This window comes from Chrysochloris asiatica, unplaced genomic scaffold (assembly GCF_000296735.1).
Source record: "Chrysochloris asiatica unplaced genomic scaffold, ChrAsi1.0 scaffold00138, whole genome shotgun sequence".
NCBI classification, from domain to species: domain Eukaryota; kingdom Metazoa; phylum Chordata; class Mammalia; order Afrosoricida; family Chrysochloridae; genus Chrysochloris; species Chrysochloris asiatica.
Window position 1 is genome coordinate 1,072,979 of NW_006408656.1, and position 15,249 is coordinate 1,088,227.

Sequence of the window (15,249 nt, forward strand, 5' to 3'; positions counted from 1 at the left end):
TCCACCCTCCAAGCCTCTAAATTTGCCCCAGGCTGGACGCATTCTCTGTAGCCGTTCCCCACCCACACTCATTGTCCAGAACTCCGAGGATACCTGGCTACCGGTACCCGCACCGCCAGTGGATTACAACTTGGACCGGGCCACGCCCCGACTCGCGCGCGCCCTCTGGACAGTGACCCTCCCAACCAGCGGCGCAGGCACGACGGGGTTAAGATAGCGGGCTGAGGGAGGGGGAGAAAGAGGCCCGGGAGGGGCGGGTGCGGAGCCAATCAGAGGCCGCAGAGTCCCCGGAGCCGCGAGCTGGGAGCGCGGAGCTGGGAGCCGAACGCGCCGGGCTGGGGCCGGGGGCCGGAGCGCTGCGGAGAGGGAACGCGCCCGCCCCAGCCCCCGAGTCCTGCCGACTTTCCTCCAGCCGCAGCGCCGGCCCACAGGCCGCCGGCGCAGCCATGGAGCAAGACAACAGCCCCCGGAAGATCCAGTTCACGGTCCCGCTCCTGGAACCGCACCTTGACCCCGAGGCGGCGGAGCAGGTGAGGAACAGGGCGGAGCAGTAGAAGACTTGCCTTCCTGAGGACGAAGGACTCTGGACTGGGGGGAACCTGGGATCTTTGCCCATTCCTCGCTTAGCAGCGCGCCCCTTTGAGGGAGTACGGGCTCAGTTTGGGGGACCCTGTATCCCCTCCCCCACCGTCGGAGTAACGTCTCCCCATCTGGGCTTCTTTGAAACCGACAGCAGGATGAGCACCTCCACTCGTTGCCTCCACTCGATGCCTCCCTAATCTTGCAGGAGAGGACCGGCCTGAGGCTCGATCTCTGGCCTCTACTAACCTTGTATCCTACACCCATTAAACACCATCAGTTTCTGAGCTCGGGTAGAGGCGCTTAGGGGTATAAGCAGCACTGCAATAAGGGGTATGAGAGAGGGGTAGGTAATGGATGGAGCCTGGTGCTGTAGGAGTTGGACGTGGAGAAACAGTTTTTCCTGTCCCCTCCCTAACTGGTGCGCACCTGGGATGGGGAGCTGCAGAGAGTGATAACCAGAAGAGGCTGAGGAAAACCGAAAGGGCTGGGACTTTGGGGAGGGAGTGAATGAGTCTGGGCACCAGGTCCTTATTAACAACTACTGCCCTTTGAAGTGAGGATGAGGAAGGGAGGGAGAAAGTGGCACTGGCAGGCCCGAAGGAGGGACTTTCTAAGGGCCTAGGGTTCAAGCAGAGCAATATTCAAGTGAGCTGTGCTGGCCTTGGCTCAAAGGGTGGGAGTCCAGGGCCCTAGCCCAACCTCCTAGCCTGGCCTATTTTTAGCTCTGAACAGCCTGGCAGAAAAGAGCAGTGTATGAGAGTGTGTGTGAGCAAGTGTGTGTCTCAGTGAGCATGAACATGTGTGTAGAGCAGGTGACCACCCATAGTCATTACTACCGCCTGTTGGCCAAATATTTGCTCATTGCTCCATCTTTTTGTATTCTGTATCCATTTGCCTAGACATCCGTATTCCTAGAATATCCATTTCCCACAAGGTCAATTGTTTCCCTGAAACAGTAGTCAGAGCTCTGGCTGTACCTTCCCACCTGAAAAAAACTTTGCGACCTCCTGGGATGGACTGAAGAAAATGTTACTTTGTTGTTGCTATAGTTTCAGCTGTTTGGTAGATAGAAAGAACAAGGTCTGTATGTGAAGGGAGAGGGTTGGTACATACACTCCAACTTTGAGTTGCTGGAATGGGAGGTGGAGGGGATAGATGCTGTGTCTCCCTCCTCTCCCTGCCTATGTGACCTGTTTGCCCTATCTCCGGGTTTCTAAGGTGTGAGGGTGGGAGGGATTGTGGTGGGACCTCACAGACCTCCTGAGGGAACAATGGAGAGCCAATGGCATAGGAAGCATTCCCTTGCCACGGCTGTCATAGAACCAATTTCAACTCATGAAGATCCTATGTGTGTAGAATAGATCTGTACTCCATAAAGATCTCAAGGTTGATTTCAAATCAGATTATCACCCGTCTTCCAGGATGCTTCTACATGGGTTCAAACTGCCAACCTTTCAGTTCATAGTGTAACACTTAACCATTGTGCCGGATGACCTTCGACCCAAGAGTGTGAGCATGGGGTTTGGGGTGAGGTTCCAAGCAGAACTAACTCTCACTGTCATAGACAGATCTCGTGCCTGACACCTGCATCTGTTTGGTGTTCAAAGAGGCAGGTGTAGGTGTGTGTTGGGACAGGGAGGGGCTGTGCAGCTGGTTCCGGGAATCTGTAGGACAGGGAAAAAGCATGAGGCAGTGCTAAGGAGACAGAAGGAAAAATAGAGTTGGAACTTAGGTCTGCTGTTCTCTAATCTTCAGAAATCTATGTCGCCTAGGCCTGAAATTCTACCTGCAATCTAACCTCAGCCCCTCCTGATGTGTTTCCAAGTATGTAAGCAGAAAGCTTCAGGCTTGGCAGGGGCTCAGGTCAAGATGGGAAACGGATTTGAAAGCTCTGAATTATTTGGAAGCAGAGTGGCTGGGGTGGAAGGGTGCCCACAACTATCAAATCCATGGCATGGCTGATTTGGAAATAAATCTGAAGGCAAAGGTACCAGATGTCCTTGAAAGTCAGAATTCGGGGTGGTGGTGGATGTGCTGTGGAGTTGGTTCTGATTCATAGCGACCCTGCATAGAGTTTCCAAGGCTGTAAATCTTTATGAGATCAGAAAGCCTCATCTTTCTCCTGCAGAAAGACTGGTAGTTTCGAACTGCTGACCTTGAGGTCTGCAGCCCAACTCGTAACCACTATGTTACCAGAGCTCCTTAGAATTTGGGATGTTGTTGTTGTGAAGTGCTGTTGAGACAATTCCGACCCATAGCAACCCTGTATAGGGTTTCCGAGGAGCAACTGGTGAGCTTGAACCGCCGACCTTGCAGTTCAAACGGGTTTGCAGTCTGGTGCATTAACCCACAGGTGTGAGAAAAAGAAGAAACCATTAGTATCCTAGTAGTTCAGATGCTGGGTGATGCTTCAAAAAGTCTAATTTTACTTTGTCCTTCCATAAGACAAAGGAGCCCTGGTGGCACAGTGAGTTGAGCATTGGGCTCATAACATCAAGTTTGGTGGTTCAAACCCACCAGTCAATCTCAGCAGAAAGATAAGGCTGCCTGCTCCCATAAAGATTTACAGTCTTAGAAGCCCTATGGAGCAGTACTCCTGGGTCAGAATCAACGCGACAGCAATTCTCAGGGACTTTTGAGAGTTTAGAAATCTTATCCAATGCAAGAAAATAGGTTAAGGAAGGGGACCTATCCAGAGCCCTACTGCCTTGTTCAATGCCCTTCCTGTGATACTGCTGTCTCCTTCACAGGTTTCAACAACGATGTTATCTCAACCAACCCACTCATCCCAACCCCTTCCACTTTCTCCCTGCCCCTTCCACAGTCCCCTTGCCCCCATAGATAGGAAGACAGTAGAGAGGAGGGGGTCCTCTCCTAGTGAAAAGATGACACCCCACCCCACATCCATGAAACACACATGTCTACCTGCCAGCATCCAGCACGATTGCACCAGTACTAGTCAGAGAGGAACGCATAGGCAGTGTTTGAGAAAAACGTGGACACAGGCATGTGCACACGCGTTCTCACACAGGCAGTGGGCGAGGAGGAAAGGGCTGGTACTGCCAGGGACCTCAAAATGTCACCAAAGACAGATGTCACAGTATTCTCCTGGGAAAGAGACGTCTGACCCCCTACAGACACCCATTCTAGGCATCTTGTTTCTTACTTTGGGGAGAATTCTCCTCTCAGACTAACATTAACCCCCTTTGTTGTTGCTGGTACCCACTGTCTAGGCATAGGAAAGGGCAGGAACCCCGATATTTCCTACCCGCGGTGGTGGTAATACTAAATAATAAAGACTCAAAGATGGAGATTTGATTGTTCAGTGTCCTCACCCTGAACCTGAACCCTGAACTCTCAGCACTCAATCATTTTAGTCCCTTTTCCAGCCCAATTAGGCTTCCCTCCACACTACTGCCCTGGAGGAAGCTGCAGGGACTCCAGCCTCTTCCATCCTCTCAATTCCAAGCTTCTAAAGCCTCCTAAAGGAGCTCTGGTAGCATATTGGTTACAAATTGGGCTGCGAACTGCAAAGTCAGCATTTCGAAACTACCCGCTGTTCCACAGGAGAAAGATGAGGCTTTCTGCTCCCGTAAAGATTTAGAGCCTCGGAAATCCTGTACAGGGTCGCTATGAGTCAGAACTGAGTGCACAGCAAATAACCACCACCACCAAAGCCTCCTAGGAGCTCTGGTGGTAGCGTAGTGGTTACGAATTGGGCTGCGAACCTTAAGGTCAGCGGTTCGAAACTACCAGCCGCTCCGCGGGAGAAAGATGAGGTTTTCTACTCCCGTAAAGATTTATACCCTCAGAAACCCTGTACAGGGTCGCTATGGGTCGGAACCGACTCGACGGCACTTAACAACAACAACAACCAAAGCCTCCTAAGAAAGGGGGGAAAACTATATGTCCCAAGATTCCTTGGACTGACTTCAACAACAATAAACATTATTGACAGCATGACAAAAGAACAGCAACCAATCTGCTTGTATATGTTAATTTCTTAGAATGGGACTGGAAGTCCCGGATAAGATTTTTCAGCTAAACTTTTGACTTTGACAGAGGCCCTACTCAGGACTCTTTGTATACATTTACCATGACAAGGATTTCCTCAGATGCTCCTGCCTAACAAATCAGAAAGGCAGTGGGTCCAAGGATGTGGGTCCAAGGGTAGGAAAGACACTGGGATGGGAGGGGCACAGGCTAGAAGGCATGCTTCTCAATGCTGTGCTTCCAGGCTTCATGAGGAGTCAGGGGTGCTCTCTACAGGAGCTGGTCTACAAAAGATCAATATCTGTGTGGGGAACAGCCTGGGCAAAGGGGCGAGAGAGACCTCTGCCCTCTCAGGTTATTTCTGACCATTGATCCAGGATGGACGGAAGGACAGCAGGCCAGAGATCGATGCATTAGAGCAGATATAGCTGCTGAGATGAGGAACTGGGGCCAGGACCAAGAGATGGAGGGACAGCTCAAAGGGGTGGGAGGTTGATGCAGGGAGTGGGGTCCTCCTACAACTCCCCAGAGGAGGGGGACAGGCCCAAGGATGTCTGTCTGTCCTGGAACAGTGAATGTAATATAATATGGGCATTTTCTGAGGTGTACTAAGTGGGCTGGCCTGGATTATGTTGCTGAGTGTTGTTGGGTGAGGAGGCTCCATGGCAGTGACTGAGATACTCCCGTATATTCATTTGACTCTTCTTTCTCTCTTTCCTCCAGATTCGAAGGCGCCGTCCCACCCCTGCCACCCTTGTGCTAACCAGTGACCAGTCCTCCCCAGGTAACCCAAGGGATAGGTCCCTGGATGGAGTGGGGGGCTCTATAGACTGGTGGGTCCCAATGAGAGAAAGGGGGTGCTAAATAGGAGCCCTGGTGTGGCGCTGTAGATTAATGCGCTGGACTGCAAAGTCAGTTTAAAGCACAAGGTCAGAGGTTCAGGCTCACCTGTCATTCCTTGGAAGCCCTATACAGGGTCACTGTGGGTCGGAACCAACTCAGTGGCACTTAACAACAAACAGAAGAAGGACAGAACTGAGGAAATCAGGAACTTCCTCAGTCCTGGAAGCAAAAGCAGCAGCTAATCCTGACTCAATTAGCAAAAGGATTTCATTTGCTTTTGGAAGGCCAGAACAGTGCTAGGAAGGGGAGGGAGACCACCTGGTTCCTAAGCCCCCCAGGAATTGGGTGGTCAGTGAAGTGCTGGTTGCTGCAGCAACAGCTTTCGAGGTTTCTCCAGCAACAGAGATACTGCTGCCCCACCCCCAGAGGCAGTGACAGCTGTGAGGGGGAGGGACCGCCTCCATCAGCTATCTTCATGGCCCCCAGAGGAGAAGGGGATAGTTAGAAACAGCTCAGGGAGCAGCTGAGGTTCTGGTCACTAGTGTCCCCCTCAAGATCTGAGTAGAGAACAAGGTCTCGGAGAACAAAAGATGATCTTGAGTGGAAGAAGAGTGTTCAGGTTAATAGAATAGACTAGCGTTCTAGATGCCTGAGTCTCCAGATTTCCTCCAACTTCTGAAAATGAATGGATCTACCTAGACCTTACACAGGATGCATATGCTACTCACTATCCTGCATTTTCCACTCTGCTGGTTTCTAACCTGAACCTGAAGTAGGGAGAAGGCTTGGAAGGTGGAAAAGACACAGATACTTCAGAGGGAGGAAAAGAGCAGAATCATCACAATCCTGCCTTCAGGGACCTCAGATCTGAGGTTAAGGGTAGAGATGCAGATTGATCACAGCCCCAGAGTCAAGGACAGGACCAGATGCAGCTGGGCGAAACCAGCTGGCAGAGCAGGAGGGGAGCCGGAGAGAGCAAAGGTCTGGGATCACTATCAGAACCAAGTTCCTAAGAGCTGGATGGCTGGGACCCAATCAGAAAATATGAAAGTCAGCTCTAGGAAAATCCTAGGAACTCCCCAGGATTTCTTATCCTTGCCACCTTCTTCATTCCCTGTTCTCCTCAGAGATAGATGAAGACCGGATCCCTAACCCACTTCTCAAGGTGAGCCAACCCCTCCCACTCATCCCAACCCAGAGAACCCACAGAATCTCTAGGAGATGATCCTCCTACCTCTCCTCCCTTCCATGGGACCGGCTGACTCCCTTCCCTGCATCCCCCAAATGTGCCTGAATGAATATTAACACCTGCCTCCCCACACACTCCTACATACTATTGCTTTGCTCCCTGTTATTATTGGCTGGGGAAGCAGGAGTTTCCTCCCCCCACTTTCTGAAGCCCACACTCACCCCAATCGCCAATCCAAATGCATGCAAGGTAGAGGAGGACAAGGGAGAAGGGTTGGCCACCCACCTGTGCTCTGTATTCTTCACAGTCCACTTTGTCAATGTCTCCACGGCAACGGAAGAAGGTGACAAGGACCACACCCACAATGAAAGGTTTGGAAGACCCTTTCTATCCCTTTTTCCCATCTATATCTGAGGCTGGGGAATAGACCCAATGACTCCTTTAGAAAAACTCCTTGGGAGGCCATGAAGTCTGCCTCTGTTAGAGTAAAACTATTGCTAGACCCACTGGGACTTGAATTCCAACTCTGCCACCAGCTAAGCTGTGTGGCCTTGGAGAAATCGCTTAACCTATTGAACCTTGAGTACTGCTTCATTGTGGCAATAAAATCATGTATGTGAACTCAACAAGCACAATGCCCAGGCACCCAGGAGATCACTCAAGTTCCTTCTTGAACCTAAATTGAGTTTTTTTCTCCTTCCTCCAAAGGAGATCACGAATGTAGCTCAGCACTTAGGATAATTTTGTGTTCTTTTACAGTCTCTTCCCTTACCCCTCCATTTCCTTCAAAAGAAAGACTTTCATGGCCTAGCTTTGCCAGCTACTAACCAAATCAAAAGCCAAAGCCACTGCTGTTGATTCAGTTCTGACGTACAGCGACCTTATAGACGAGAGTAGAATTGCCTCATTGGGTTTCCGAGACTAGCACAGTGGTTACGAATCAGGCTGCGAACCACAAGGTCAGCAGTTTGAAACTACCAGCTGTTCCACAGGAGAAAGATGAGGCGTTCTGCTCCCATAAAGATTTACTGCCTTGGAAACCCTGTACAGGGTTGCTATGGGTCAGAACCGTCTGCACAGCACATAACCACCACCACCACATCTTTACAGAAGCTGTCTCATCTTTCTCCTGCAGAGTGGCCAGTGGGTTCAAACCACCAGCCTTTCAGTTACTAGTCCACTACTTAACCCACTGTGTCACCAGCGTTCTTTCTGCCAGTTGTCATCAGATCAATTCTGACTCATAACAATCCTTGTGTGTCAGAGTATAACTGTGCTCCACAGTGATTTCAGAAGGCGATCAGCAGGTCTTTCTTCCAAGGCACCTCCACCCATTGGATAGTAGCCAAGCATGGGAACTGTTAGCCCCACCCAGTGTCTCCTGTCCAGTTTTAGTCCCTCCTTATTGCCTAGCTATTACGCTCTCATGTCTAGATCTCAGAAGATGAGAAAATCTATAAACTTAGCAATGTGTGATGCCCCTTTTGTGAGCTGTTGAAGTTGGGAGCCCACAGATTTGATTCTAGCCGTCATGTTCAATGCATCCTTTTCTCGGTCACCAGAGCTCCAGATGATGGTTGAGCATCACCTGGGGCAACAGCAACAAGGAGAGGAGCCTGAGGGAGCTGCCGAGAAAACAGGGCCCCAGGAGTCCTGCCCACCTGGGATCACAGACACAGCAGCAGAGTCAAGACTGAGTAAGTCTGAGGTGACACAACGTATGTTCAGGCTGGGAAGGGACCCAGACATCCTGTTCCCCAGTCTAGGAGGAGGCAGGCCTCAACCATTGCAGGGTTTGAAGTCTGGGCAAGGTCTAATATCCAGAAACTATGCTGAGAATATGGGTATATTTGTATGTATTGCATATATTCACATCTCTTCCCATCTTTACAAAAGGACATAGCCCCTTCCAACTTGAACTTCAGGGATCCCTGTTGTAGAAATACTGGGGGATCACACTAGAATAAAAGCAGCACTTACAGACTAACTCCTCACTCTGCCACTTGACCAGCTAAGAGACCTGGAGCAGCGTACTTAAGCTCAGTCCATAAAATGATAATGTGGGTGCCATTTCATTGGGTTATTTATGAAAATTAAATAAGATTGGTTCTAAGCCCAGCATCTGACATCAAGAAAACGTACAATAAATGGAAGCTGGTAGTGATGGTGCTAATACCATCCGTTATCCTAGATGGATTTCAGAATTCAGGATTCTCTTCACTTTGGAAGGTGATAGACTATATATACTATCAGTGTAACATACCCTATAATCAAAGATTAGGATTTCTGCAAGAAATGAATGGTACAATTAAGTGGGATAATAAAGACTATATATACTCAATCTGTTCAGGTCAGTAGCCACATACTGCATTTGGACCCAAATGGAAAATAAAACTTCGAGTTTTCTTTTCCTAAATTTCAGACTACAGATAAAAAATAGTGAAGCTATAGTAGTAATTGTGATCAGAAAGGACTTTGTTAGTCCAATTGCCCAGTTGCTCTCAGCTTGGTTTTGGGCCTCTCTCAGGAATTCTTAGGGTGTAGGGTAAGGCAAGAAGATGCATTCCCCTCTGTGCAAGGCCTTCATAAATGCTCTTTTCTCTTCCCCTCCCCACTTTCCCTCCTTAGAGCCTGCAGGAGCCATCCCTAAAACTCAGGAGAGGGGCACTGAGGAATCCAGCAGGGAGGAACCCTCCACCCATATACAACCATTGGATTCCCACGGAGCCAACTCGGTAAGGCCCCAGGGTGGTTGGCTAGCTCTATAGGAGAGCAGGCTGTGTGGATGGAGCAGGGGGCTAGTATATGGAGTCAGGGAAAAGGGAGCAAAGGATCCGTTTCAGTCACTGAAAAGTTACTCTAGATGGTAAGAGGACTAACTTTGCCCCTGACAGGCAAACAGTGAGAAATGGGATTAAGCTGTGGAAGGAGGATTGAGGTTAATTTTGTGTAGGACTTCAGGCTCCTGGAATGGGTGATGCAAGTGGGCCAAGGATTTTTTTTTTTTTTTAAAGGGCATTTGGAACCCAAAGGAAGCTCCTCACCTGCCCAGGATGGGTGAGCAGTGGCCCTGTCTGGAGATGGAGGCGTTGAATAGCCTCTTGAATTTTAATTTGACAGTCCTCACTCTCCCTGTGTAGAATGGACAAGGGGCAGAGACTGACATCAAACTTCAGAATAACCTTCCCAGAAGTTAGATGCTTGATGAATAGGACAGTTGGACAGACCCTCAGAGAAGACAAGAGGATCCCCCCAGACATTCTGGCCTCATATTCACCTTGTCTTTCTGTCCCCTCCCTTTACAACAGGTCTGAGAGTGGAGGAAGTATCCTGGAATCAAGACTGCCACTTGGGAAGGCACAGACCCTGGATTTGCTTATTTCTTCACTTTTGGGGAAAATCTCATTTTTAAAATCTGATAAATTTGGTGTTAGTCCTTGGTACTTTCCTTCTCTTCCATTTTGGAGAATTCCTCTCTCCCATTTTACCGCCCTCTCTACATCTCCCCATAATCCCAGACCTACTACCTCTGGGAAGCAGGAAATAGACAAGCAGGGCAGGATCTTGAGGGAGGAGTCCTTCCCCTAAACCTTCCTGTGTTTGCTGTGGGGAGAGAGAGAGACGAAGGTCAGAGAGGTGGGCAGAGTAACTTTCAGGGTGTCAGGAGGCAGGCTCTTTTTTTTTATTGAAGAGATATGTCTAGCTGGCAGGTGCTCTAAGGCATGACTGTGCTGTGGGTGCCATCTGCTGGACAAAGGGGAGAACTGCATCCTGACATTTGCTCCAAGGGAAGGAGAGGAGGTTGGTTGTGTTGTGTGGATACCTCTTTGCCTGCCTTCCAGAATTTCAGTGGCCTTCATTTTGCATTCTCATGCTCTGGGATGTGTTTCCGTGTCTAGCTATGAGAAGACTACCTCCCCTTATTCCAACTCCAAGTGCTTGCTCCATTAGCAAAAATGGACTGAAGACAGAGTGGCTGTTAAAGAAGGGGCCCTTTTGAAGTTGGAAGGGTATCGCTTGCCCTTGTCTTAGACAGGGAGAGGCCAAGGTGAAAGACAAAAAGCAGTAAGAGGCGAAAGAAAGTCTACAGACCCCACACAGTCAGACCTCTCCTTTCCATGGCTTTCAGCTGGGGGTGCGTACAGAGTGGACACCTCTCAGCTGGGTTTCATGGAAGAAGAAAGCAGCAGCGGAGAGGTAGAGGAGAAAGCAGAGCTTCAAAACTTCTGTAGTGCACCTCGTTGTGCCCTTGGGCAAGACCATGTCCCTCTGGGCCACAGTTTACCCACCTACATAATAAGGAGAATACCTCACTAGATGTTATTCAGCTTCAAAGAGAACATGCACATAACGGCGCTGGCTGATCTGCCACCCCAGGGAACAGTACACACAATCAGACCTGGTCTCCCTTTTTTATTGATCTCTGGCTATAGCAGGGGCCTGGGAGACCAAGGGCAGGGTGAGTTACATGCGTCTCTGCCCCACCTGGGGTGTGGGGTGGAAGGAACAAGTGTCAGGGACCGTGGATATGGACTTCACACGAATGGGGTCCACTGTACAAATGGATGGTTGGTATTTACAAAGGAGGAGGGCAGTCACCCGGACTTTGGCCTTTCCTGGGATAAGGTGGAGGTGAGGAGGAGCCTGAGGTAAGGAAGGGGCATTAGGCCAGGCTGGGCTCCATTCAGAGGGCATGACAATAGCAGCCCAACACCCTTCCCCACTGGCCTTCCACCAGCCACCCTCTATTTATAGTCTCAGGGAAGGGGCCTCTTGGTGCCTGTGGCTGGGCCAGCACAGGGGACTAAGGGAGATGAGGGACCCTCTCTGTCAGCAACACAAGGTTACTAGATTATGCCTCACCCTCCCCATTGCACCCTTGACTCCCACCCAGCTGGTCTCCAGCCTGTGCTCAAAAAAATAACATCCTGAAGGTGCTTTGCTAGGGAGACTTCAAAGCACTTTACAGACATTGGTCGGATGGGAGCCTCCCAGTCCAAGTGGAGAGGAAGGAGGCTAAGGACTTGGGACTCAGGACTCAGCCAGGTCAGGTAACAAGTCCCAGGGACCCAGACCATTCCCAAACTCTTAAGAACCCCAGAAAAGGACTGTCCTCAGTCCTTGGTCCCAATGCCTCCTCTCTTTCCCAGTATCCATTTCAGAATCAGGGAGAGGGAAGATTTCCAAGAGTTGGGCAAGGTAGGGATGGGGCTAAAGCAGTACAGGTCTGGGGTAAAGAAGATACCCCCCCATAGAAAGTTACTATGTCCTGAAGGAGCCCACTCCCCTCCCCACGTGTAAGGGCTCTAAAAACCCCCAGCTTTATCCTACTCCAGCCTCTCCCAGGGGAGAAGAAGGGGGACCCAGACCTGCCAGCTAAGATCTGGGGTGGGGGGCTGAGGGAACCCCCAAAATGTATTGCTTAGAAACGGAGGCAAAAAGGATGGGGGAGGGCCAGGGGGGCTGGCATCTCTGACCCTCCCTCCAAGCCCTGGGAAACCTCCAGGAAGCTACCCCCACCTCCTAGCCAGACAATTGTCCATGGGGGGAGTCCAGAGGCAGGGAGATGGACACAGTGACCACTGGGAGCCTGAAGTTTCCCAGTCTTATTGCTGGGAGATTAAAGTGTGTCCCAATGGGTTTCAGGTGGGGAGGGGCCCTTCCCCCAACCCCACAATCTCTGGCATTTGGCCTTCAGGTGGGTTATCTGTTCCACGACCTCTGGGCTCCCTTGGAGCAGATGGGGGAGCCAGTCCCGATGGATGGTGCTGATGACATCGAAGACTTTAGACTCAATGAGGACCTGGGGAAGATAAAGAAGCCTCAGGGTTCTACTCTTTGTTTTTGTCTCCAGCATGAGCTACCTTCTCCAAGCCCTGCTGAATCCCTGCTCAATCTCTCAACAATTGTGTGGGAAATGCCCTGAAGAAGGGTGCCCAGCCAAGGGTGTGTGGGTGACTGAAATCCAAGTCACGCTCAACTGACCTCTCTGAGCAGGTTCTATTTTTTCTTATTCTCACCCGTGTGCTCTACAGGCTAGTTTGCACCTTGCTCAGTCCCCATCCTATTCTGCTGTGGTTCTGAGGAGCCACTCTTCTCTTCCTTCAGGACTGTGGGGCAGGAGAGAGTAAGGGAACTTTCCTGCTTCCCACTCATGTCTGGATTCAGCTCTGTGTCTTCACTTCCTCCATTTTCCTACCTGGAAAGGGGGAGGCACCTCACATCCATTGGACCCCAGAGATGACCCTTCAAGAAGGTCACTCAGTTCTCAAGGCTGGACACTCAGTTCTTAATGTTGGACACTCAGTTCTCAAGGCTCTCCCAACTCCCACCCTTCACTACACCACTGTCACCTGGGTTACCCTCAGGGCTAGTCCAGATTCCCATTTTGGTTGTGTTCATCTTCAGTAGGGGAGGATGGGGCCTCCTCCTCCTCACATGGGGACAGCCCATCAATGGACATCTGGTTGGTGATGCCTGCAGGCGGACATGAAGAAACTTAAGGTCATAACCCAAGGAGTATGTGGAGAAAAAGAAGGTATTTTCAACCACCCCTCTGTCTTCTGACTGAGCTCCATTCAACTAATTCCCACTTGGGGAGCACCTCTCCAACCTTGCTAAAATTCACAATCCTTAACCTCCTAATAATGGAAGAGATTTCACACTAAGTTGCCCCAATCTAGGGACACCATTTACATGGACCATAATGTAATGAAGTCCATTAGGTTGTAGAATACAGCTGTCCCTATGTTTTCTTCAAGCTGCCATGGCATGCACTCAACTGCTAACCAAAAGGTGGACAGTTTGAACCCACAGCTGCTCCATGGGAAAAGGATGTGGCAGTCTGCTTCTGTAAAGATTTACAGTCACAGAAGCCCTATCAACACTGCCCTACAAAGTTTCTGTAAGTTAGAATCCATCTTCTCTCCAAGCCTCATTCTAGAACAGGCCGGCCACTCAGCCAGTCTTCACTGTGATCAGTCTGATCAGCTCTAGTCCACACTCTAGCACTCAAACAAAGGGTTACCCCAGAGACTTAAGGAAAATGGACCAGCTCCTGCTCCATTAGTCTTTGCCTCAACATCTCACCCCAATCCCAATGGTACTCACCACTTGCTGCCCGTTCCTTCCATTTCTGTTTGTTCTCCTGAATGTACTTGGTCCAAGTAGAGCGAAAGCTGATCACGTCAGGGTTGGGCTCTGCCACTTCCACATCCAGAGAAGGCTGGCGCCACTGGAAGCTAGAATCAGGAACCCCCCCACAACTCCAGAGTGATGCCCAGCCCACTCCAAAACTGCCTTCAGAACCCAGAGAGGAGGGAGGGAGAGGAAGGAAGACTAGGAGGAGTCAGCTTATGAAGTCTAGCCATCCTCCTTGTTTGCCTCTACTAGGTCATCCCAGGATCCTGTCCTCCTCCCCACCATCCCTCAGAGTAAAAGGAAAACAAAAAAACAAGGTTGGCAGAAAGACACTAAAGACAGAGCTAAAAGAAGAGACAAAATTGGAGGCAGATAGACGGAGGGAAGCACATGTGCAGGTCATACCCTTCGGGTCCCATCTGTGTGACAAGCAGCAGAGGGGCTCCCAAGCTGGAGTTTTCTGCTTCTCTAGCACCCTTGCCATATGAATCACTCCTCTCCCAGAACCAGACTTGGCCAGCCCAGACTCCCTTACCTGGACTGACTTTTAGACTTGGAGTCATCATCCGCCAGGGGCTGCACACTCTTCTCTGCCACATCAGTGAGCACAGAGAACGTGGGTTCCACGATGAAGTCAATGAAACCTACAGTGAAGGAAGCCACAGGGGAGGAGCTCTAGGTAGAGATTACAGATGGCATGGCCAGGACCCTGGCTGCATATAAAATAGGGTAGGGCTATAACCTGGAGCTGAAAATGTACTCTGAGAAGGTTTAAGACATCTCTGTGAACCCGAAACTCCCCTCCCTCCACCCCAGGACTCCTGATCTAGGAACAATGGTGTGGGGTTGTGTGGACTTAGGACAGCACTCTTCCCCATCCCTGCAGAAAGAGCACTCACCAATCTGGGATTGCGCCACCAGAGTGGAAGTGCGATCGCAGAGTGGAGAAAAGGGCAGGCCCAGCTCTGCCTCCTTGTCACCCTGGGGGAAGAGAGGACGGTGGGAAAGCTCCAGAAGATACCTCAGACCTGCCAGATCTGGGGGTTGTTATGGAAAGCGAGGAATTTCTGTGCCTTTCACCAAGAAATAAGTGATATACAAAGGACATGCAAATGTGGCATCAATTGCTAAGCTTTCCAGATAATGAGATTTTATCCAATGGCTTTGGAATCAGATCTGAGCTTCAGGCCACTGAAGGAAGGCCCCCAAGGGCCGTGGGTAGGCAAATGCTACCTGACGGAAGAATTCCTCCATGAGGGCTTTGGTCCAGCGGCTGTGGACCGACCACTGCTTGGTTGGGTGGCTGATGTCAGCAGCATGGAGCAGTAGAGACAGGGCCTTAGGCTTGTCAATCCTGGTTGGGGCAGGTAACAAAGGAAAGGAGACTGGCCTTTTAAAAAAAAGAAGGCTGAACCATTCTCAAACTTCCTACCACATGCCCTCTCAGACCAGCACATAAACACACTCTCTCTCTCTCTCTCTCTCTCTCTCTCTCTCTCTCT

At 50.3% G+C, this 15,249-nt stretch overlaps 2 protein-coding genes across 4 annotated transcripts in view; one reads left to right on the top strand and one right to left on the bottom strand.

The window, feature by feature from the left end:
- Positions 1 to 446: 446 nt before the first annotated feature.
- PPP1R1A (protein phosphatase 1, regulatory (inhibitor) subunit 1A) lies at positions 447 to 12,533 on the top strand. The gene is made up of 7 exons (XM_006870121.1): positions 447 to 530; positions 5,299 to 5,359; positions 6,546 to 6,583; positions 6,915 to 6,978; positions 8,170 to 8,325; positions 9,236 to 9,342; positions 12,306 to 12,533. Exons 1-7 carry the CDS (start codon positions 447 to 449, stop codon positions 12,531 to 12,533), a joined length of 738 nt encoding a protein of 245 aa, XP_006870183.1.
- PDE1B (phosphodiesterase 1B, calmodulin-dependent) overlaps positions 11,006 to 15,249 on the bottom strand; it is a 29,124-nt gene continuing 24,880 nt past the window's right edge. The window contains exons 11-16 of one of the 3 annotated variants that reach the window (XM_006869918.1): positions 14,981 to 15,101; positions 14,647 to 14,728; positions 14,283 to 14,391; positions 13,718 to 13,848; positions 12,961 to 13,084; positions 11,006 to 12,410 (exon numbers count right to left, since the gene is read on the bottom strand). In XM_006869918.1, the coding sequence (XP_006869980.1) occupies positions 12,978 to 13,084; positions 13,718 to 13,848; positions 14,283 to 14,391; positions 14,647 to 14,728; positions 14,981 to 15,101 (550 nt within the window). In that variant the 3' untranslated portion in view covers positions 11,006 to 12,410; positions 12,961 to 12,977. The remainder of the gene's footprint in view (positions 12,411 to 12,960; positions 13,085 to 13,717; positions 13,849 to 14,282; positions 14,392 to 14,646; positions 14,729 to 14,980; positions 15,102 to 15,249) is intronic. The other 2 variants (XM_006869919.1, XM_006869920.1) reach the window with 2 other exon arrangements.